A 23,745-nucleotide genomic window follows, 5' to 3' on the forward strand; every position below is an offset into this window, starting at 1 on the left:
CTCTGTCCTTTCTCTTTCTTTTTCTCTGTCCTTCTTTCTTTCTCTCTGTCTTTTCTTTTTCTCTGTCCTTCTTTCTTTTTCTCTGTCCTTTCTTTCTTTCTTTCTTTCTCTTTCTTTCTTTCTTTCTTTCTTTCTTTCTTTCTTTCTTTCTTTCTTTCTTTCTTTCTTTCTTTCTTTCTTTCTTTCTTTCTTTCTTTCTTTCTTTCTTTCCTTCCGTCCTCCCTCTGTCTTTCCTTCCCCTTCTCTTTCTTTTTGTCCTCCCTCTTCTTTTCCTTCTTCTTCCTTCTTTCTTTCTTTCTCTGTCCTTTATTTCTTCTTTTCTTCCTTTCTTTCTGTCTATACTTTCTTTTTCTCTGTCCTTATTTCTTTCTCTCTGTCTTTTCTTTCTGTCCTCTTTCTTTCTTTCTTTCTTTCTTTCTTTCTTTCTTTCTTTCTTTCTTTCTTTCTTTCTTTCTTTCTTTCTTTCTTTCTTTCTTTCTTCCCTATGTCTTTCCTTCCCTTTCTCTTTCTTTTTGTCCTCCCTCTTCTTTTCCTTCTTCTTCCTTCTTTCTTTCTTTCTTTCTTTCTTTCTTTCTTTCTTTCTTTCTTTCTTTCTTTCTTTCTTTCTTTCTTTCCTCCCTCTGTCTTTCCTTCCCCTTCTCTTTCTTTTTGTCCTCCCTCTTCTTTTCCTTCTTCTTCCTTCTTTCTTTCTTTCTTTCTTTCTTTCTCTGTCCTTTATTTCTTCTTTTCTTCCTTTCTTTCTGTCCTTTCTTTCTGTCTATACTTTCTTTTTCTCTGTCCTCCTCTTTCTTTCTCTCTGTCTTTTCTTTCTGTCTCCTCTTTCTTTCTTTCTTTCTTTCTTTCTTTCTTTCTTTCTTTCTTTCTTTCTTTCTTTCTTTCTTTCTTTCTTTCTTTCTTTCTTTCTTTCTTTCTTTCTTTCTTTCTTTCTTTCTTTCTTTCTTCTTTCCCTCTCTCTTTCTTTTTGTCCTCCTCTTCTTTTCCTTCTTCTTCCTTCTTTCTTTCTTTCTCTGTCCTTTATTTCTTCTTTTCTTCCTTTCTTTCTGTCTATCCTTTCTTTTTCTCTGTCCTTCTTTCTTTCTCTCTGTCCTTTCTCTTTCTTTTTCTCTGTCCTTCTTTCTTTCTCTCTGTCTTTTCTTTTTCTCTGTCCTTCTTTCTTTTTCTCTGTCCTTCCTTTCTGTCCTCCCCCTTCTTCTTCTTTCTTTCTTTCTTTCTTCTCTTTCTTTCTTTCTTTCTTTCTTTCTTTCTTTCTTCTTCTTTCTTTCTTTCTTTCTTTCTTTCTTTCTTTCTTTCTTTCTTTCTTTCTTTCTTTCCTTTCCGTCCTCCCTCTGTCTTTCCTTCCCCTTCTCTTTCTTTTTGTCCTCCCTCTTCTTTTCCTTCTTCTTCCTTCTTTCTTTCTTTCTCTGTCCTTTATTTCTTCTTTTCTTCCTTTCTTTCTGTCTATACTTTCTTTTTCTCTGTCCTTATTTCTTTCTCTCTGTCTTTTCTTTCTGTCCTCCTCTTTCTTTCTTTCTTTCTTTCTTTCTTTCTTTCTTTCTTTCTTTCTTTCTTTCTTTCTTTCTTTTCTTTCTTTCTTTCTCTCTTTCTTTGCAATGTAATAGAAATAACGCACACTTCAATTATCACGGCACCATGGTTGGTATGGTGTCAGGATGACTGCATACTTGCCAACAGTCCAATTTTTTATTTATTTTTTTATTTTTTTTTCCCTGGGACAATTCCGATTTTGGGACTCTCGTTCCGATCAGATCTTATCCTTATTAATTTCCCAGGATTTTGCCTTTGTCCTGGAAAACCGGGATTGTTTTAGGAAAAACATTCCCCTTGTGTTCAGTGGGGAGGGGCAGCCAATCGGCTGCTTCCCTCTCCACTGAACACACGAGAAAGCCGGGAACTGTAGCTGTCGCACTGCTGGGGGACACAGATCGCTCTGTAAGGAGGGCTCAGCTGCTGCTGCCAGGGACACTGAAGTAAGGTGGGCTCTGTTGCTTGGGGGCACAGATCGCTCTAAGGAGGGCTGCCAGCTGCTGGTGACACTGAAGTGAGGAGGGCATTGTTGCTGGGGACACAGATCTGTAAGGAGGGGCTCCGCTGGCCAGGGACACCAGATGTAAAGGTGGCTCCGCTGCTGGGGACACCAGATGTAAGGAGGGGCTCTGTTGCCAGGGACACAGATCTGTAAGGAGGGCCTCTGCTTCTAGGGGTACCTGATGTAAAGACGGACTCTGCTGGGGGCACCTAATGTAAGGACAGACTCTGCTGGGGGCACCTGATGCAAGGACGGACTCTGCTGGGGGCACCTGGTGGCAGGGGACGTGGCAGGTGACACACTCAGGGGTCCCACTGATTCTGCATTATGGTGAGTTGAATGATTTCATTCTATATTACAATGTAATAGAAATAATGCGCTTCAACCATCCTGACACCATAATAACCATGATGCCGGGATGATTGAAGCGCTAACACCAGGTGTTTGGAGTATCTTTAGCTGCTGATTGTTAAACTCTGGAGTACACATTTCTTTTGTGGTGTAGGATCTGGGGCTGCTGTCTCTCCACCCCCCCCCCCCATCCTTCTCCCCCCCTTCCCGCTCCATCCCTCATTCATCTCATTCTAACCACACCCACTTTGAGCCACGCCCATTTAAGCCACGTCCACTATTCGAGTAAACCACGCCGCATCTTTACTTTGCTATGCCGCACCTACTAACGCATGCCCCGCCCCCTAATTATAATGTGATTTCACCTACAGCCAAAAAAGTGTCCCTAAAATTTTTTTTACAATGTTGGCAACTATGAGAGACCATGGTGATCACTGTAGTGGCATTGACTACTACAGTGACTGTCTGCTTCCACAAAGGTCCCTCAGGTATGCAATATTCATACTTACATTGATCCAAGCAGAGTTTGAGTTCTGCAGGAACGCATGGGAACGGCGTTCCTGTACTTTTTCCACAGCAGGGCCGATCCTGGGAGGCTCAAGTGCAGTATTGAGCCTTACCCAAAACAAATTGAACTAGGAAGCTGTATAATGTAGGGTGTGCTGGCCAATTTGTCTTGATTCAATGGTGCAAAATCAACTACCTATGATTTTAACTTATCTTTCTTTTTCAGGTCCAAAGTGAACATGGCAGTACCTCAAAATTCAATGTGGAAGATAATAGGACCATAATCAATTTCATGGTTCTCCAAGCAAAGGTGCAAAGCAGATCCATGATGAATCGTCACAAACTTTGGGTGACAGTGGCCTTTTCCTTGGAGAAACAGGAACTTGATTATGGTCCTATGCTCTTCCCCATTGAATTTTTCTGGAGGTGCTGCCATGTTCACCTTTGATCTGAAAAAGAAAGATAAGTTAAAATCATAGGTAGTTGATTTTTGCACCATTGAATATAGACAAATTGGCCAGTAAACCCTGCAATTTACAGTTACCTAGTTCAATTCTTTCTCAGTAAGGCTCAATACTGCATCTGAGCCTCCCAGGATCGGTCCTGGGCGCTGCTGCAGCCACAGCACAAAGGGAACGGGGTGTTCCTGCTGTGGAAAAAGTACAGGAACGCCGTTCCCATGTGTTCCTGCAGGACTCGAGCCCTGCTTGGGGAAATGTAAGTATGAATATTGCATACCTGGGTAAGGCTCAATACTTATCAGCAACCCCTCGTGTGTGTGTGTGTGTATATATATATATATATATATATATATATATATATATATATATATACACACTTTTTATTTTTGAGGTGTGGGGGGGGGGTCTTGGGTGAGTTCTCACACTTTTTTTCCCAGGACTTGACCCACCTGTAACTAAGCAATAAAAAAATCACAAGTGGAGTTCAGCTTTATGGTAACACAGAATAAAGATATGGAGAGGAATAATTAGGAAAATTGATTTAACTTACTGAGGAGGATGGGACCCACAGCCAAACTGGCTGAATCTGAGTTGTGAATATCACGCTTTTGTCTTGAGGAAAGGCAGCCTTGAGCACAGCGGTTTGCAGAAGTTCGATTGTGGCAGATGACAACATCGCAGGAGAGATAAACTCCCGGGACATCTTTAAACTTGAACGCGTGGAAGCTGAATCTCTGCAATCGCCTGTCTGTAGTCGGATAGGTCTGCAGGGTAGAGTCCTGGAGACACCTGGAAAAAAAAAAAAATCAAGAAAATATAAATTTATTATTCTTTGGCTTTTCATAAAATTTCAGATGGGAAAATGATAACAAACCAAGAAAATAGACTTTGGGAATGGAGCACTGGCTCAAAAAGGAACTTAAAATAACTTTTACTCATAGCCATAGGTGACGGTTAAAAACCATGAATGTGTTGGCTAAGATTAAGAATAGTAAAGCATCTTTAAATGTGTCTATCCATTCCTATACAAGGCTTTTCCTCTCGGAGTGTAGAGACTACTGTTTTCTGTACTGCATTTTGCTTTCCTTTTGGGCCATGGTGGCTGTGCATGGTGAAACATGATGGATGGCCTTTGGTTTGAGCCCAGATTATTTTCCTTCTCCATTCTTTCTGTCTTGGTGATACCAGTTCCCCCAATCTCTTATCTTGGATTAACATGGATAAAAAGAAAAGAGTTTTGTTGTGCCACTTTAACCTAAATTTGTTTGCGATGAATAGGGCTAAACTTGTATAAAAAAGGAAAAAAACACCAGCAAAGAGGTTAGAAAATCCTAAAAATGTAACAATATATGGACCCTAGAAATATATATATATATATATATATATATATAGATATATATAAAGATATATATATATCTATATATATATATCTATATATATATAGATATATCTATATATATCGATATAGATATATATCTATATAAATATATCTATATATAGATATATATAGATATATCTATATATATATTTGACCTCCAGAAGATTTACCCCTCATTCATGACCTGGCCATTTTTTTGCAAAACAGCACTGCGTTACTTTAACTGACAATTGCGTGGTTGTGAGACTCTGTACCCAAAAAAAAAAAAATGATGTCATTTTTTTTCCCACAGATAGAGCTTTCTTTTGGTGGTATTTTATGACCATTCCTTTTTTATTTTTGGTACTATAAACAAAAAAAAGATTAACAATTTTGAAAAAAAATATATATATATATTTTTACTTTCTGCTATAAATCAAATCCAATAAAAAAATTTTTAAAAAATCAAATTTCTTTATCAATTTTAGCCAATATGTATTCTGCTACATGTTTTAAAAAAAAAACAAAAAAGAATAAGTGTATATCGATTGGTTTACACAAACGTTATAACATCTATAAACTATGGGAGATATTTATGGAATTGTTTTTTGTTTTTTTTTATACTGGTAATGGTGACGGGACTGCAATATTGCAGCAGACTGTCGGACACTAATGCCGCGTACACACGGTCGGACTTTCTATCCTACTTGGTCCGGCACACTTTCCGACGGACTTTGTCCGCCAGGTGCGCCGGACTTTAAAACGGACGGACTTGCCCACACACGCCCGGATTTTCCGGCGGGCTAAGTCCGCCCGTCTTTCCGACGGACTTTCGCCGGAGTTCCGGCGGACTTTCAGAATGAACGGACTTGCCCACACACGGACAAGTCCGTTCATTTTGAACGTGACTCAGGTGCGACGGGACTAGAGAAGGATGTCAATCTTGCCGCTTTTATCGGCGAGATTGACACCTTGCTAGCCCCGTCGCGGGGCATACCAGGCCCTTAGGTCTGGTATGGATTATAAAGGGGAACCCCGCTACGCCGAAAAAACGGCGTGGGGTCCCCCTAAAATCCATACCAGACCCCGATCCGAGCACGCAGCCTGGCCGGTCAGGAAAGGGGGTGGGGACGAGCGAGCGCCCCCCCCCCTCCTGAACCGTACCAGGCCGCATGCCCTCAACATGGGGGGTGGGTGCTTTGGGGGAGGGGGGCGCCCTGCGCCCCCCCCCCCCAAAGCACCTTGTCCCCATGTTGATGAGGACAAGGGCCTCTTCCCGACAACCCTGGCCGTTGGTTGTCCGGGTCTGCGGGCGGGGGCTTATCGGAATCTGGGAGCCCCCTTTAATAAGGGGGCCCCCAGATCCCGGCCCCCCACCCTATGTAAATGAGTATGGGGTACATGGTACCCCTACCCATTTACCTAGGAAAAAAGTGTAAGTAATAAAACACACTACACAGGTTTTTAAAATATTTTATTAAACAGCTCCGGGGGGGGATCTTCCTCCGGCTTCGGGGGTCTTCTTCCGGCTTCGGGGGTCCCTCCGCTTCATCTTCTCCCGGCGTCCGGTTGGTTCTTCTCCGCTCTCCGGCCTCTTCTCCCGGTGTCGCAGGTCTTCGGCCGGCCCCTCCGCTCTCTTCATGTAGCTCTATTGCGAGCGGAGGTCCGGACTTCTGGGCTTCTTGGCTTCTTGGCTTCTCTTCTCTTCTCTTCCCCCAGATGTTGACACGACGCTCTCTCCGGCTGGACTGGTCTCTGAGGGCTGCGTTGTGACTTATATAGGCGGAGACCCCGCCCCCATATGATGTCACAGTCCCTGGGCATGCTGGGACTGTGACGTTTTAGGGGGCGTGGTCGACCACGCCCCCTAAAACGTCACAGTCCCAGCATGCCCAGGGACTGTGACATCATATGGGGGCGGGGTCTCCGCCTATATAAGTCACAACGCAGCCCTCAGAGACCAGTCCAGCCGGAGAGAGCGTCGTGTCAACATCTGGGGGAAGAGAAGAGAAGAGAAGCCAAGAAGCCAAGAAGCCCAGAAGTCCGGACCTCCGCTCGCAATAGAGCTACATGAAGAGAGCGGAGGGGCCGGCCGAAGACCTGCGACACCGGGAGAAGAGGCCGGAGAGCGGAGAAGAACCAACCGGACGCCGGGAGAAGATGAAGCGGAGGGACCCCCGAAGCCGGAAGAAGACCCCCGAAGCCGGAGGAAGATCCCCCCCGGAGCTGTTTAATAAAATATTTTAAAAACCTGTGTAGTGTGTTTTATTACTTACACTTTTTTCCTAGGTAAATGGGTAGGGGTACCATGTACCCCATACTCATTTACATAGGGTGGGGGGCCGGGATCTGGGGGCCCCCTTATTAAAGGGGGCTCCCAGATTCCGATAAGCCCCCGCCCGCAGACCCCGACAACCAACGGCCAGGGTTGTCGGGAAGAGGCCCTTGTCCTCATCAACATGGGGACAAGGTGCTTTGGGGGGGGGGGGCGCAGGGCGCCCCCCTCCCCCAAAGCACCCACCCCCCATGTTGAGGGCATGCGGCCTGGTACGGTTCAGGAGGGGGGGGGGCGCTCGCTCGTCCCCACCCCCTTTCCTGACCGGCCAGGCTGCGTGCTCGGATCGGGGTCTGGTATGGATTTTAGGGGGACCCCACGCCGTTTTTTCGGCGTAGCGGGGTTCCCCTTTATAATCCATACCAGACCTAAGGGCCTGGTATGCCCCGCGCTCGCCGCAATAGGAAGATTTGTTTTTCCTATTGCAGCGAGCGCGAGATGCAATACCATCCCCTCGTGTCGTATTTGGTCCGTCGGACCAGCCTACACACGAGCGGGCTTTCCGTCGGACCAGCACACACACGAGCGGACTTTCCGCCCGAAACTGAGTCCGACGGAAAGATTTCAAACATGTTTAAAATCTAGGTCCGGCGGGCTTTTGGGAAGAAGTCCGCCGGAAAAGTCCGCCGCCGCCCACACACGGGCGGATTGTCCGGCACACTCTGGTCCGCCGGACCAAGTATGCCGGAAAGTCCGACCGTGTGTACGCGGCATAACTGACACTTTCGACACTTTGCGGGAACACTAATACAGTGATCGGTGCTAAAAATATGCACTGTCAGTCTACCAATGACACTGGCTGGGAAGGGATTAAACATCTAGGGTGATCAAAGGCTTAACTGTGTGTCTAGGGAGTGTTTTTGTGTTTACTGTGTGCAGCTTTTACTAGGGGAATAGAGCCGATCCTTATCTCTGCTTTGCAGAGAAATAGGACCACACCTTTTCCCCCTGACACCACTGAGACATGCCTTGTTTACATTGCATATCTCAGTTGTTGGTGTTCCACTGATGATTTGCCAAGAGCCGACAGGACATCGAGTACTTGGAACTTGCAGATTAGCTTCTGCTGTGAATTATCACAGCAGAAGCAGCCCGCCAGCAGTGTGCCCCCTGCAGGCGGAAATGCAGAATCACGTATATTTACATGACTCTGCCCACAGCTGCCGCCCTGTAGCAGTACAAGTACTATAGGTCAGTCAGCAAGTGGTTTTATATATTTATACACAGTATCTCACAAAAGTGAGTACACACCTCACATTTTTGTAAATATTTTATTATATCTTTTCATGTGATAACACTGAAGAAATGACACTTTACTACAATGTAAAGTAGTGAGTGTACAGCTTGTATAACAGTGTAAATTTACTGTCCCCTCAAAATAACTCAACACACAGCCATTAATGTCTGAACTGCTGGCAACAAAAGTGAGTACACCCCTAAGTGAAAATGTCCAAATTGGGCCCAAAGTCTCAATATTTTGTGTGGCCACCATTATTTTCCAGCACTGCCTCTTGGGCATGGAGTTCACCAGAGCTTCACAGGTTGCCACTGGAGTCCTCTTCCACTCCTCCATGATGACATCACAGAGCTGGTGGATGTTAGAGACCTTGTGCTCCTCCACCTTCCGTTTGAGGATGCCCCACAGATACTCAATGGGGTTTAGGTCTGGAGACATGCTTGGCCAGTCCATCACCTTTACCCTCAGCTACTTAGCAAGGCAGTGGTCATCTTGGAGGTGTGTTTGGGGTCGTTATCATGTTGGAATACTGCCCTGCGGCCCAGTCTCCGAAGGATGGGGATCATGCTCTGCTTCAGTATGTCACAGTACATGTTGGCATTCATGGTTCCCTCAATAACCTGTAGCTCCCCAGTGCCGGCAGCACTTATGCAGCTCCAGACCATGACACTCCCACCACCATGCTTGACTGTAGGCAAGACACACTTGTCTTTGTACTCCTCACCTGGTTGCTGCCACACACGCTTGACACCATCTGAACCAAATAAATTTATCTTGGTCTCATCCGACCACAGGACATGGTTCCAGTAATCCATGTCCTTAGTCTGTTTGTCTTCAGCAAACTGTTTGCGGGCTTTCTTGTGCATCATCTTTAGAAGAGGCTTCCTTCTGGGACGACAGCCATGCAGACCAATTTGATGCAGTGTGCGGCGTATGGTCTGAGCACTGACAGGCTGACCCCCGACCCCTTCAACCTCTGCAGCAATGCTGGCAGCACTCATACATCTATTTGCCAAACACAACCTCTGGATATGACACTGAGTACGTGCACTCAACTTCTGTGGTCGACCATGGCGAGGCCTGTTCTGAGTGGAACCTGTCCTGTTAAACCGCTGTATGGTCTTGGCCACCGTGCTGCAGCTCAGTTTCAGGGTCTTGGCAATCTTCTTATAGCCTAGGCCATCTTTATGTAGAGCAACAATTCTTTTTTTCCAGATCCTCAGAGTGTTCTTTGCCATGAAGAACCATGTTGAACTTCCAGTGACCAGTATGAGAGAGTGAGAGCGATAACACCAAATTTAACACACCTGCTCCCCATTCAAACCTGAGACCTTGTAACACTAACGAGTCACATGACACCGGGGAGGGAAAATGGATAATTGGGCCCAATTTGGACATTTTCACTTAGGGGTGTACTCACTTTTGTTGCCAGCGGTTTAGACATTAATGGCTGTGTGTTGAGTTATTTTGAGGGGACAGCAAATTTACACTGTTATACAAGCTGTACACTCACTACTTTACATTGTACCAAAGTGTCATTTCTTTAGTGTTGTCACATGAAAAGATATAATAAAATATTTCCAAAAATGTGAGGGGTGTACTCACTTTTGTGAGATACTGTATATCTATAGTGTATATGTGTGTGTAGAATATATCTATCTATATATGTGTATGTATATATATATATATATATATATATTATTATATATATATATATATATATATATATATATATATATATATACACAGGGCTTTTTTTCAGCAGGAACTAGGGGGAACTCAGTTCCACCACCTCTGGCTCAGGTCTTCTACTCCCTGCTCATCACTATCACTTGGTAACACTGAAGTCCAGCTTCTGTGTTTACAAGTGATAGCTTATCTCCCAGTATCTCCCAGTAGCTCCCATACTGTAGGTCAGATCCCCTGTGCAGATCCCACTGAGTGCAGGACAGGGACAAGGGAGATACAGAACAGGTGCCCAGGGTTCAGTGCAGTCATGGGCACGTGAGGGTGCATGGTAGGCTGCACCCTCTGTGGTCTCCATTTTTTTCCCTGGTGACCAGTTGTTGATGCTCCTACTGCATGATCTCCCTTGCAAGTGACTGTAGTATAGTATAGTATGCTGGGAGGTACTACAGCCGGATAGGTGCTTCAGCTTAATATTGCAACAAAGGTAAGAAATATGACAGATGCTGGAGCTTTTAAGGAGGGGGGAAAAGATGAGGGCAGTGGAGGGAGGAGTTGTATGCAAAGGGAAGAGCTACTATTTGATGCCATGTGGCAGGTATGTGTGTGTGGCGAGTGTGGTTGAGTTCCTGCACCTATTCTCTGAGAAAAAAAGCCCTGTATATATATATAAATCCACTATTACAGAGAGCTAACAGTCTAAACCTGACAATACACTAATAAAAAGTACTAAACAAACTGTTGTTTACTGTTTGCATTTGATTTTTGAATGAATGGACTTTACTGAACAAAAACCACATTTACTATTGGAAATTATTTTTTTGTTTTTAGAAACATTTTTCATCCTGCTCCTTTAAATTTTCTTGTCACTGTAGTTAAAATAAAATGCTGAGTTGACCTCACTAACAAATAGAAAATCAAATGATGTTACCCTGTTTCCCCTAAAATAAGACCTAGCGTGATTGTCGGTGATGGCTGCAATATAAGCCCTACCCTCCAAATAAGCCCTACCCTGTTTCCCCGAAAATAAGCCCTACCCTGCAAATAAGACCTACAAAGACTTTAACTAGGGCTTATTTGGGGGGGAAGGGCTTATATTGAAGCCATCGCCGACAGTCACGCTAGGTCTCATTTTAGGGGAAACAGGGTATTAAAAAAAAAAAAAAATGTTGCTAGTACCTGTATATATATCCAGGTTTATGTTGCATGTTTATAGGCAGATGATGTATAAACACATAATATTGCATATCTCATACCACCCCCTCCCTTTAGAATGTAAGCTCTACGAGCAGGGCCCTCCTGTACCTTTTGTATTGAACTGTACTGTAATTGTGTTGTCCCCCTTATACATTGTAAAGCGCTGAGTAAACTGTTGGCGCTATATAAATCTCGTATAATAATAATAATAATAATAATAATCTCTTGGATCAGGTTAATATACGTTCCCCCTACACCTTAAATCCTATATTGTTAATTATGTAGTGCTACCCCAGAAGGGACTTCGGCCCTATTTCCCTCTCACAAGCACCCACAGATAGGCAAAAGGAATTTTCCACACACTCTCCAATGGCTCAATAAACAGTCTAGGGGTTTTGGTTTTTAGTGTTTATTTTGAGAGCATGCAACTTGTATAGGATTTGGGGGTACATGGGATGCCCAGAACTGAAGAAATTATGAACTCCAAACAATTGGTGGAGGACCTGCTAAAGTCTCTGGCTGTTATAATCCAAACTGAACTGTGCTGCACATCAGTGAGAATAAGGTTGCAATTGAAACAGGGAATACAAGTCCCAAAAAGTAACTTTGAACACACAGAACCTGGCTGTATTGCACAACACCTGGCTGCTCTAGGCCCAAAGTTAGCGGCATTAGAGTGCTCCTAGCTGTCTTGCACAGCACTTAAGCAACCCCTGGTTTTAGACACGTTATTGCACTTCAGTGTCCTCTCCTTCTTTTGGGTGTATGGCTGGCTTCCCTCAGACTCCTTAAGGTAAGGTGATCAGATTTTTAAAATGAAATCCGGGAGCACATTTTTTTTTTAATTGGCAAATGGCACAGGACTGCATAATACATAGAGCACTGGGTACGGGACTACATAATACATAGAGCACTGGGTACGGGACTACATAATACATAGAGCACTGGGCACGGGACTGCATAGTACACAGAGCTTTGGGTACAGGACTGCATTATACACATGGCGCTGGGTACAGGACTGCATAATACACAGAGTGCTGGGTACAGGACTGCATAATACACAGAGTGCTGGGCACGGGACTGCACAATACACAGAGCGCTGGGTACAGGACTGCATAATACACAGAGCACTGGGTTCAGGACTGCATAATACACAGAGCACTGGGTTCAGGACTGCATAATACACAGAGTGCTGGGAACAGGACTGCATATTACACAGAGTGATGGGTAGAGGACTGCATAATACACAGAGCGCTGGGTAGAGGACTGCATAATACGCAGAGCGCTGGGTAGAGGACTGCATAATACACAGAGCGCTGGGCACAGGACTGCATAATACACAGAGCGCTGGGTAGAGGACTGCATAATACACAGAGCGCTGGGCACAGGACTGCATAATACACAGAGCGCTGGGCACAGGACTGCATAATACACAGAGCGCTGGGCACAGGACTACATATTACACAGAGCGCTGGGCGCAGGACTACATATTACACAGAGCACTGGGTATAGGACTGCATAATACACAGAGCGCTGGGCACAGGACTACATAATTTACTGGAGGGTGTTAGGCATATATTTCATGGTTCAGAGGTTTGCTCTGCACAGAGGACACTTCTGCCCCCCACATCCATAGCTCACCTCTGTACTCTTCTCTCACAGATTATCTCTGCAGCCACCTCTAAGCCCTTCCCCCACAACAGCTAAACTCTCCATCTCTTCATGCAGTTGCATCAGCTCTGACCCTTGCTTCCCCACTGCCCTCACCTGTGTACAAACAGACCCCCCCCCATTTGCTCACCTCCCGGTCTAAGCCCTCCATACCATCAATTTTTGGCTCTGCCTCTCCTCCACTGAACAGCAGCAAAAGCAGCAGTGAGATTGTCCAGCAGAAGGCGTCGGCATCCTAGCAAGCCAGGCTGTTTCTCAGCCAGCATGGGATGCCCTGTCTATGTTCCGGCCCTGAATCTGGGGACAAAGCCGGGGACAGACTTGGTCCGGGGACAGTGTCCTCAGTCCAGAGACTGTCCCCGGGAGCCGGGGAGGTCTGGCCACCCTACCTTATATAGCTTTAATAATCCAGAAGGCTGCTGTACTGACCTTTTGCTGAACAGGCTGCTTCTAGCTTGAAGTCTGCAGCTAAATCTAGCTGAAACTGTAGATGAATGATGTCCTGGAGCTTCATCTCTTTCTCTCTCTCTTTCCTCTTCTCTCACTCCTTCTCCCAGCACAGGGGTCACCCCCAGACGGCTGGACCCTGGACTCTGCTCTCAGACTGCCAGGTTTCAGAATATTTATGGGCTGCTTCCCCATCTTTTAGGTCTGCCTCCCAGGGATTGGTGGAAACTCCATATATAGTTAGACTGCAGCCTCTGTCCCTCCACCCACTATGTTCTGGAAGTTTACAGTGAGTTCCAGAAGACAGCGGGAGGTAACAGAGCCACAGCCTGTGAAGCACTGCCTAGTCTCCTAAACTCAATCAACCTGTGCTCCTCTGCCTACAGGGCTGAACTAAATTTACCTATACTAGCAACTATGAGGGTGCTACATTTACTCTGTATTTGTGATAGATTTTATGAGACGTAATACTCTTTTTTTTTGGCTATTTAGGACCATAATGATTTTTTTTTTTATCTTGATTATTGATATGTCCTGTTTAGCACTGCAGTTTCTGTATCTTCTGAGTGGTAATATTCTTTTCAGCTATTTTCAGCTATTTCAGCTATTTATGACCATGATTGACTTTTTTCATATTATTCGTGATTATTGATAGATCTGGTTTCAGTCCTGATGAAAGGGTAGTTTCTGACCCCCCCAAAAATGTGTTGGGTACAATATTCTTCAGCGTGTCGCAATTACATCAACAATAAATTCATATGGACTACTAAAATGACCGTCTGCCCTTCTTTTTGTCAATTACATCTTGCACCATAGCAGTCTTTTGGAAGTAGCCACAGTAATAGGGTAGGTTCGGCTGTTGGAAGACTGAAACACAACCTTACTGATGATTTTTTTTTTTAAACTGTCCTTATTTTATTACAAAATGTCAAGAATAAATCGGTTGATAAACTGTACCTATTAACCATACCAACCTTTTACTAAGCCACACCCACTTCCCACAGTCCTTCCCCAGAGTGGGCCCTCGATTTAGTTTCCTCGTTTGGGCCCCAGGTACCCCAGTCTTTAAACTAGGCTGTAACCTGTACCTTTCCTATCTTAAACAATATGTAATTCTCACCCATGCTGGATGATGTTGTAGGATTTCTCTGTGCCATTTGATAAAGGAGATGATTTGACATTTTCGGCAAGTATCTGCAGATCCTTAAGATGTGACTCAACCACCAACTCCAGATAAAGGATACTGTGAAGGTCAACTTCAATTGGGAACTCTACAATTGGATCAGTGAAGCTGGCGCTTTTGTAGAGTTTCAGTGAGACGTTGAAGTTGCCTCCTCGAGAAACAGAACTAGCAATTTGCGGGAACAGGTTGAAGTTGATGGTCTGGTTGCTGTCCAATTCGCACTTAACTGGGATCTCAATACGATGGACGTTGGTGTTGGGGATGGTTCCATAAATAGTGTTTTTATAGTATGACTTCCCATTCTCATCGTGCTGTAAAAAAAAAAAAAGAAAGAAAGAAAAAGAACCAAAACAACTTATTGGGTGCATACTTTAGACTGACTAAGTGGTTGATTTATAAAGCATTGGTTTACTACAATATGAGATTAATCCAAATGTAAAATGCCCTTGAGGTAAGAGAGTTTTGTAAGACTACAATGGACCAATTTAAAATAAATGTAAAATACATAAACAGTTCCATATTACTAAATAAAATAATATGAAATGGAAAAATAATGGACCTAAACATTCCACTTTTTATTTTGTCACAGACTGAACACTGGCTGGGATACAGTGGATATTTAGGATACTATTGACATAGAATTAGAATTTCAGTACTAGCTAAAACTATTAGCCATTACTCTGTACACTTATAATTAGACCTTTCTGCTGTCTTTGAAACAGTGTACCTGTAGTCAGGTGCAGTCTGTATTCTCCACTGCAGGTGGCGCTCGACCGCAGCGGCAATTCGGATGGGAGAGGAAGTTGAAAGTAACTGGGTTTCTCTATGACTTCCTTGATCACCCAGAGCAGTGATCCAATTGGATACACATGCCTCATGTGACCTTTATGGCCAAGCCGAGTCTATTTAGGACTCTGACCTCTGGGTTTGGCACACTTTATGCGAGTGGACAGGGTAGGGACAGGTTCCCCGCCTGTCAGGGACAGTGCCAATGATAGGGAGAGGTTCCGGTGTAGTAGAGAGAGAGTAGGGATCATGCCTACCTCCTCTGGAAGCTTTCCTTTTGGGTTATGCCAACAAGGCTACAAATCACTCCTCTTGGCAGATGCTGTCAGCATCCCTTGTCCTCAGACTATTGTCTCTCTGCTGCACAGTTGTAAGTGGCACTGGACAGGTGAACCTCCCTGCCAGGCCTGTTTGTGTTGTTAACCTGCTGTTTCAATCCATCGATGGGAATTCTTAAAATGAACGCTCTGTCATGCCTTTTCTACATTCTACAAACTGCCCCAATCCAGCTTTACGCAACCTTTTTTAGATCTTACAAGAGTATATGCACCAAATTTCTTTGGGGCAACCGAAGGCCTAGGATCAGCTATGACCAGCTTTCCCTACCCAAACATAAAGATGGGATAGGTTTACTAAACCTTAAAAACTACTATCATGTATGTCACCTTTCCAGGATTCTAGACTGGAATATTCACGACAAGCTCAAAGAATGGGTAGAACTAGAGGTCTCATTTTCTCAACTACCCTTAAACTCTTTAACATGGCTTCTCCCCAATCACATCCCGATCGAAATTTGCACACACCCTTTAATTGGACCTACTATATGTTGTTTTGGCAACATATGTAAATCCACCACCGTTTCATCTTTTCCTGGTCCCCTAACCCCTTTCCGTCCTAACCCGAATCCCCCCCCCACACCCCGGCATGCACTCCCACTTCCTAAAGGAAACCTGGCCCCATGACAACGTCTCAATACACCATTTATTTGCGCAAGGTAAGTTTTTATCTCACGAAAACCTACCTTCCAATGGGGATGAACCCATTGTATATTTCAAATCACTAGCAATACACATGGTCTATTCCCCACCCCAAGTCCTTAATGGGACCTCATGGTTATCAATAAATATGGCTCCTATGGTTTAAAGATCTTCATTTCATATAAACGCCTAACCTATCACTTCCACTGCCTAAAAAAGAGACGACCAGCCTCTCTCCCCATATAATCGGTTGAAGGGAGTGAGAGATGGTCCCTCATCCCTTCCCTTTCGTCCTACCTTTGCCACTATACCCTCTTCCCCACCTTACCATTCTCTCTCTATCTCTTGTCTATCTAATATCCCCTCTGACATACAATGACCTCACTTTTAATACTGACTACATTACGTTATATGAATGCACACCGGTTCTTTTTTTAACACATTTTAGGTTCTACTACTCCTGTTGGCATACGCCAACCCCGCCCTAAATCTCAGCATCAACTCGCTCACCATAAATACCCAAGTATACCCATTACTTCCTCAACAGCCTAATTTATTGCACTCACTGATGGATATGGTTCTTTAAAATAATACTAAATCCCCATCCCAAAGCCCTGGAACATGGGATTCACTCGCTGAACAGTACATCCCCATCCATCTCCCAGAGATACTTACGATCACCTGTGTACCCCTTAGATGACTCCCCCAAATGATTAAATTGATGTGCCTTTCCAGTTAACGATGGACCAGCTGCTCATTCTTGACAAGACGTCAAATGTTCTATACTTTTATGATCTTATGTTCTCTTCAATACCGTATGTAGAGGTTACAATATATGTTTTCATTTATGTACTGCTTCTATCTGTTCTAAAAGATATGTGCTTCTTTTATTCCTAATAAAACTTAAACATAATTAAAAAAAGGTTCAAGTGTCCCAATACTTTTGGTAATATAGTGTATGTGCACTTTGCAGCATGCCCTATGTGACTCATGTAAAGATAAAGCATATAGAGAACTCCATCTATACAATACACAACTTATGTAGTCTGACATATATGTTATCTCCTCATAGCTTTTGTTTAGCAACTGCGCTGGTTGCACTGCCTCACATAGACACGGGTGTGTCTTTCGTTAGCTTCCCTCTCTATGCGCATAATTCAGTTATTGCAGAGATTCAAATTCTCACCTGAAGAGTGGATCCACATCGAGTGAATGGTATTTTTAATAGTACTGCCCTCCCTTCCAGCTCTCCTTGGCACTGAGGATCTTCGAGGTGAATATCGAGTACTTTAAGGTTGGCTGCAGCCAATAAATTATATGGAAGGCTGTACTCAGCTCCACGTGAGAGACATTGTAGTGATGCTGGGAAGAAAAAAAATGATATTAGAATACATTGTGATAAAATAGTCTGCTCATTTAGACCTAGGTATTTTTGCAACTATGGAGTATAATTCTAAAAAATTCCCAAAGCTGACTGTCTTGTGAAACTGCATGTGCATTTGTTTTGTGTGAATGCTGACAAAAATCGAACGTCACTAGGCAATTTTCCTTTGAGGTCAAATGTTTTTCATTCATTGGAATGCAGTGAATTAGGAAAATACCACATTAAGTCCACTAGATGAAACAGACAAACTTAGTAAATAAGTATCTATCTCTATAATTAGCAGCGCCATCTAGTGTCCATAATGTGGTATTTTCCTAATTCATGTTATACTTACAGTATGAATGAAGAACATATGACCAGAAGAGGAATAGAATAGCCTAGTGACATACTGTTGGATTTTGCAGGCATTTTTACAGAACAAATGTACATGCAATTTTATAGGACAAATAGCTCTGTAAATTGTTATAAATATGCGTGCCTTATGCTTGCAGTGTTTCAAATTTGAATTTCCATTTTTAAATGCTTGACCTACCTTGTTTTTATTGACCAGGGCATTTTTTGCGATACGGCACTTCGTTACTTTAACTGACAATCGCGCGTTCATGCGACAGTGTACCCAAACAAAATGTATGTTCTTTTTTTCCCACACATAGAGCTTTTTTTTTGGTGGTATTTGATCACTTTTGCGGTTTTTATTTTTTGCGCTATCAACAAAAAAAGGCCGACAATTTTGAAAAAAAAACAATATTTTTAACTTTTTGTAAAATAGAAAGTGCAGTGCTGGACATATAATGTGAAATTATGTAAATGATGATAAATTAATAAATCAAATGACATACAACAGTGAATAGCTTCCCATCATGAATAACAAATCAACAAATATATACCAATTAAGTGCTCAAAATATTTGCAAGAAAAAATTGAATACGGTAATTATTTGATCAATGTGAAAGTGAGATAAAGTCCAAAAATATTTTTGATATATTTGGTATTCGATGCAAGACCCAGGGTCAATATTCCACCGCTAGTGCTGCCCGCCACCTGGTGAAGAAGTAATGGAGGTTTACCGGAAAGCCTGCGACTGCCCTTTTTCAGGGGGGTCAAAACAGGCTTAGTAGAAAGATGTAGATCGCTGAGGGTGCACTCCGGAAGACACTGCTGAGATAAACACCCACCTCCTTCATGGACAGCTTGTCAGCAGTAACTCGAAACACTTCACAAGGTATAATCCCAGGAACGCTTCGCAAAGAGCAGTTAATGATTGCATCCACGTATCCAGCAAAAGTGAGCCATGAGTGCCAAGAGAGAAAAAAAGAGACTTCACTGGTGCAGAAAATCTTTGGCTGCTTTATTTCAAGTTAAAAACATGAACAAATAGTTCTTAGCAGAGATACAGGAAAAAAAAGATATCACCGCCGTTTAAAATGAGATCGCGCATGCGCGATGCGTGTTTGCGTTGTGACCCTACGGCCGTTTCGTCACAACTGACGTCACCCGTATCTCACTTTCACATTGTTCAAATAATTAACTTTTTCTTGCAAATATTTTGAGCACTTAATTGGTATATAGTTTTTGATTTGTTATTCATGATGGGAAGCTATTCACTGTTATATGTCATTTGATTTATTAATTTATCATCATTTACATAATTTCACGTTATATGTCCAGCGCTGCACTTTCTATTTTACAACTATTCTCTGTGCCCTCATATCGGGGTTATAGTGTTCAGCAGCAGGACTCCTCTCACGTTTTATATATAGTTCATGCACCTAGCGCAATCCTTTTTTCCTTTACTTTGTTTGAATTTTTAACTTTTTGCTATAAAACATACCCAATAAAAAAATGTAAAAAATCAAATTTATTCATCAACATATATTCTGCTACATGTTTCTGGTAACAAAATCCCAATAAGCGTATATTGATTGGTTTGTGCAAAAGTTATCGTGTCTACAAACTATGGAAAATTTTTATGGCGGCGATCAGCGATTTTCAGTGGGACTGTGACATTGCGGCAAACAAATCGGACACTAACGGGTTTATTTACTAAAGGCAAATAGTCTGTGCACTTTGCAAAGTACAATTGCACTCTGGAAGTGCAGTCGCTCCAGAGCTTAGTAAATGAGGCAAAACTTCACTTTGCACAAAGTACCCAATCACGTGCAAGGAAAATAAAAGAAACAGCATTTTTGCTTGCACATGATTGGATGATGGAAGTCAGCAGGGCTTCTACTAATTTACTAAGCGCTGGAGCAACTGCACTTTGCAAAGTGCACAGTCTATCTGCCTTTAATAAATCAACCCCTAAGTGACACTTTTTGGGGAGCAGTAACACTAATACAGAGATCAGTGCTAAAAAAAAGCACTGTAACTGTATAAATGACACTGGCAAGGAAGGGGTGATCAAAGGGTTAAACGTGCTCCTAGGGAATGCTTTCTAACTGTGTGGGGGATGCTGACACTGGAGGAAGAGAGAGATCTGTGTTCCTGATTAGCAGGAAGACAAGATCTCTCTCTTCCTCTCTGACAGAACGTTGGTCTGCCTGCTTTACATAGGCAGACCGCCATACTGCCTCTCCAGCAACCGCTAAACCTGCAGATTGGCTCCTGCTGTGTCCAATCACAGTGGGTCGCTGGTACTGTGTGCCCACGCTCCAGACCCAGAAGAAGCAAACAACGTACAGGTACATTGCTTCACGCAGCCGGGCCCCCCTCCCTTAGTATATGTGCGGTGGGCGTTCCGGAAGTAGTAAAATACCACCGAAAGAAAGCTTTATTTGTGTGAAAAAAATAACAATTTCATATGGGTACAGTGTTGCACGACCGCGCAATTGTCAGTCACATTGCGACAGTGCTGAAAACTGAAAATTGGCCTAGGCAGGAAGGAGGTAAAACTGTCTGGTATTGAAATGGTTAAAGCCCAACTCCAGACTAAATTTAAAAGAAATTGATGCCCCCACTGGATTAAAAATAACTAATAGATATGACTGCAATACTCACCTCCTCACCATGGCTGTACCCCACAGTATTTCCATTCCGCCACAAGATGTCCCCAATCTTCCAGGTTGAATGACTCCCAGAATTCTACTGTGAGTGCAGGGTGTCATTGGACCTGCTCTCTGTGAGGGAGTAACTAACTGCCTTGCATTTACAGTATAATTATGAGAACGGCACTGGCGTCATTGTTTCACATTGGAGGCCACCTAGTGCCATTGAAAAGATAAAAAGGAAAAGGACCCTGCATGTTACTTAAAGCGGAGTTCCACCCTATTTTACAACTTGTGCTTAAAGGAATGACCACCCCTCCACCACTCGTTTTTGGATAATTGTTTTTTTTTTCTTTTTACTTACCTTATTTGAAGTACTGAGTGTACTTCTGTCCCACCTGGGCTGCGGCCCAGGGCGTCATTTCCTCCTTCACCCCGCTGCCTTCTGGGACATGTGTGTGTCCCAGAAGACGACGGGCCATTCAGAAAGCACTGCACGACTTGCGCATGAGCAGTAGGAAACCGGCGGTGAAGTCTAAAGGCTCCACTGCCGGTTTGCCCTAGTTACAAGGGCTGCGCCTGCACCCGGGCCGATGGACGGATCGGCCTCGGGGGGGGGGGCGACATTGCAGGCTCCCTGGACAGGTAAGTGTCCTTATTAAAAGTCAGCAGCTACAGTGTTTGATTAAAAAAAAAAATTGGGGCTGGAACACCGTTTTAACAATTTATAAGACATCTGTAGAAGGTAAGTATATAAAAAAAGTAACATATATACAAGGGATGTTGGTCAATTGGGGGTGGTGGTCAGAACCCATGATTGGGCTTCAAATATAGAGATTTGTAGACAAAACACTAAAAGGCAGGATCAATTATCCACTACAATTCATAGCTGGTGAGATAATATATCAGCCACACAGAAAACGCATTGTTTTAATTATTATGATAAATCACCTAATCCATAGGCCTGCACTGTCAGAAGCAGCAGTATAACGCAAATATTGGGTAGCATTGAAAATTAGAAAGCAAAATCTGCAAATGTAATGAGCACAAATGTCTTCCTACATGAACTGTACATCACATTGATAAGATCATTTACATGAAGATGGGGGTTTTTTTTCAAAATTATTAAAAAGTCTATACATTCTCAAATTTTCAGATATTATATTATACATATTGTAAATATAGGTACAAAGTTACCCAGTAGCTGTGTGTGACAACTGCCTTACTGTTATTATCATTTTGGGTTTTTTTGTGGTATGTGGGGGTGTACATGAGGATAGTTGTCCCTGAATCAAGTGTCTGGCAAAAAATATATTTCTTACCTGGATGGTGGGTCTCCTGGCCCATTGAATATCCATAAGACGTATAACTTTCAACACCATAAACATAGATTGTAAACGTTAAGTACTTGTGGTATATTTCATGTCTTCCTTCACTTTTTCCCAAAGAGACCTCCCAGGCCCAGAATCCGCCAGACTCTTTCACCCAATAACTGTATGAGCTGAGGGGCTTCTGGTCCAGGTAGAACCCAGAGACAGAGGAAGCTTGGGATATGATCATGAGGAAGCTGTAGTAGATATTTTTTGTATAAAATTGGTAGTAATTTAATCCCAGTAACGATGGAGGAACAGTGGTCAAAAAAGGGTCATAGGCTGACACAAAGGTCCTTGACTTTGAATCTTGGAAGACATAAGATATCATGATGGGTTTGGAAGACTTCACTGTGATCTCATTATTTAAAGTGAGCTGAACACGGGATCCTCTCTGTAGACTGCGCTGGGTCGTCTTCCCTAGATTTGTGACATTCACCACAGTACCTGGATCTGCAGCTATTATATCTACAATGTCTCGAGTGTGGTTAAACAATGGGAAGATGGCAAAGAATGTTCCCCAATTCCGCACGGGATGGAGCTGTTCAAAGATTGGGTTAAAATTTCCAGAGAAACCGTAATAATAACTATGACCACTAAAAACAGCAACTGGAGCAGTAGACAGGACTCTGGTTCCAGTAAGGTCACTGGAGCTAATAAACTGGATAACTTGCTGCCTTCCAAGCGTCACGGAGATGTTATAACCAGTATAGTAATTCGCTCCATTATATGTGATATGTCCTGAAACTGTTATAGTCAACTGAACAGTCTCTTGAAGACCGCTGGCCACCGCAAACTCTTTTTTTGGTCCAGATGCTGATGAACTAGGTATGAAATATTCAGTCCCCAGGTCTTCTAATGGAAGAAGAGCGATGGCATCACCATTGCCAGAAGCATGGAGATATAGAAAGACGGACACTTCAACATCTGAAGTCACCAGCACAGCCTTGTTAGTCACGTATGCTTCGCTCACCATATAAGAGGAGCTCAAAGTCACCTCAGCACTGCTGTTCCTTGAAACATACACCGTCTTGCTAAAACTTGAATAAGGAATTGTGACTGTTACCGTAGCAGCTTTACCGCATGTGACAATATACAGCTCAGCTATTTGAGTTGAATAATAACTGTACATAGGCACAGCTAAGAACTTCCTTTGCCCATTTCCTTAAAAAGAGGAAAAAAAATATTAGAGAATTTTGGTTCAGTGTTAACCTTGGCCATTTCCTTTTACATGTAAAAATTTGATAGAACAATTGAACTTTCAATTAAATTTTTTTTTTTCAAAATTACAAAGCAATCAAAGACATAAAATAACTGTTTTGGATGGACCGCTTTCACAAAAAATGCCGCTATTTGCAATTTGATCTTACAATAAGGTATATTAAAGCTCAGTTTTGACTTCACAATTGACAAGTCGATGGAAATTGATTCAAAATTCCCATGTGTATGACCAGCTCAAGAGCTACCAAATCATAAGGATTTCACAAAAGGAAAGCGCAAAGTAGACTTGCATTTTAGTAGTAAAATGTAATTTTTTGCTACATTTCTAAGTACGTTATTGCATGACATTAATGATATTTTCACTGCTATTGAGCAAGCTGGCTTCTCTGTGTTTTATGCCTCCAGGCTGCTTTCACATTGCTCTGTAGCAAAAACACGGTAAAAATTCATATCCGTTTTTGCCGAAGTTTTGATGCGTTTCCAAGCAAAAGTATTTCACCAGCACACCATGAATATTCATAACAGGTTCGAAGCTTTATTCAGCGATCACATCATAACATCTGAA

The 23,745-nt window shown here is 43.0% G+C and overlaps 1 protein-coding gene across 1 annotated transcript in view; it reads right to left on the bottom strand.

The window, feature by feature from the left end:
* The window catches only part of LOC141102409 (uncharacterized), a 56,464-nt gene that overhangs the window by 19,729 nt on the left and 12,990 nt on the right, over window positions 1-23,745 (bottom strand). Inside the window, exons 4-7 of the mRNA XM_073591369.1 lie at window positions 21,912-23,123; window positions 17,408-17,583; window positions 14,396-14,769; window positions 3,896-4,134 (exon numbers count right to left, since the gene is read on the bottom strand). Coding sequence (XP_073447470.1) covers window positions 3,896-4,134; window positions 14,396-14,769; window positions 17,408-17,583; window positions 21,912-23,123 — 2,001 coding nt within the window. The remainder of the gene's footprint in view (window positions 1-3,895; window positions 4,135-14,395; window positions 14,770-17,407; window positions 17,584-21,911; window positions 23,124-23,745) is intronic.

The sequence above is a fragment of the Aquarana catesbeiana genome, linkage group LG07 (assembly GCF_042186555.1).
Source record: "Aquarana catesbeiana isolate 2022-GZ linkage group LG07, ASM4218655v1, whole genome shotgun sequence".
NCBI lineage: Eukaryota > Metazoa > Chordata > Amphibia > Anura > Ranidae > Aquarana > Aquarana catesbeiana.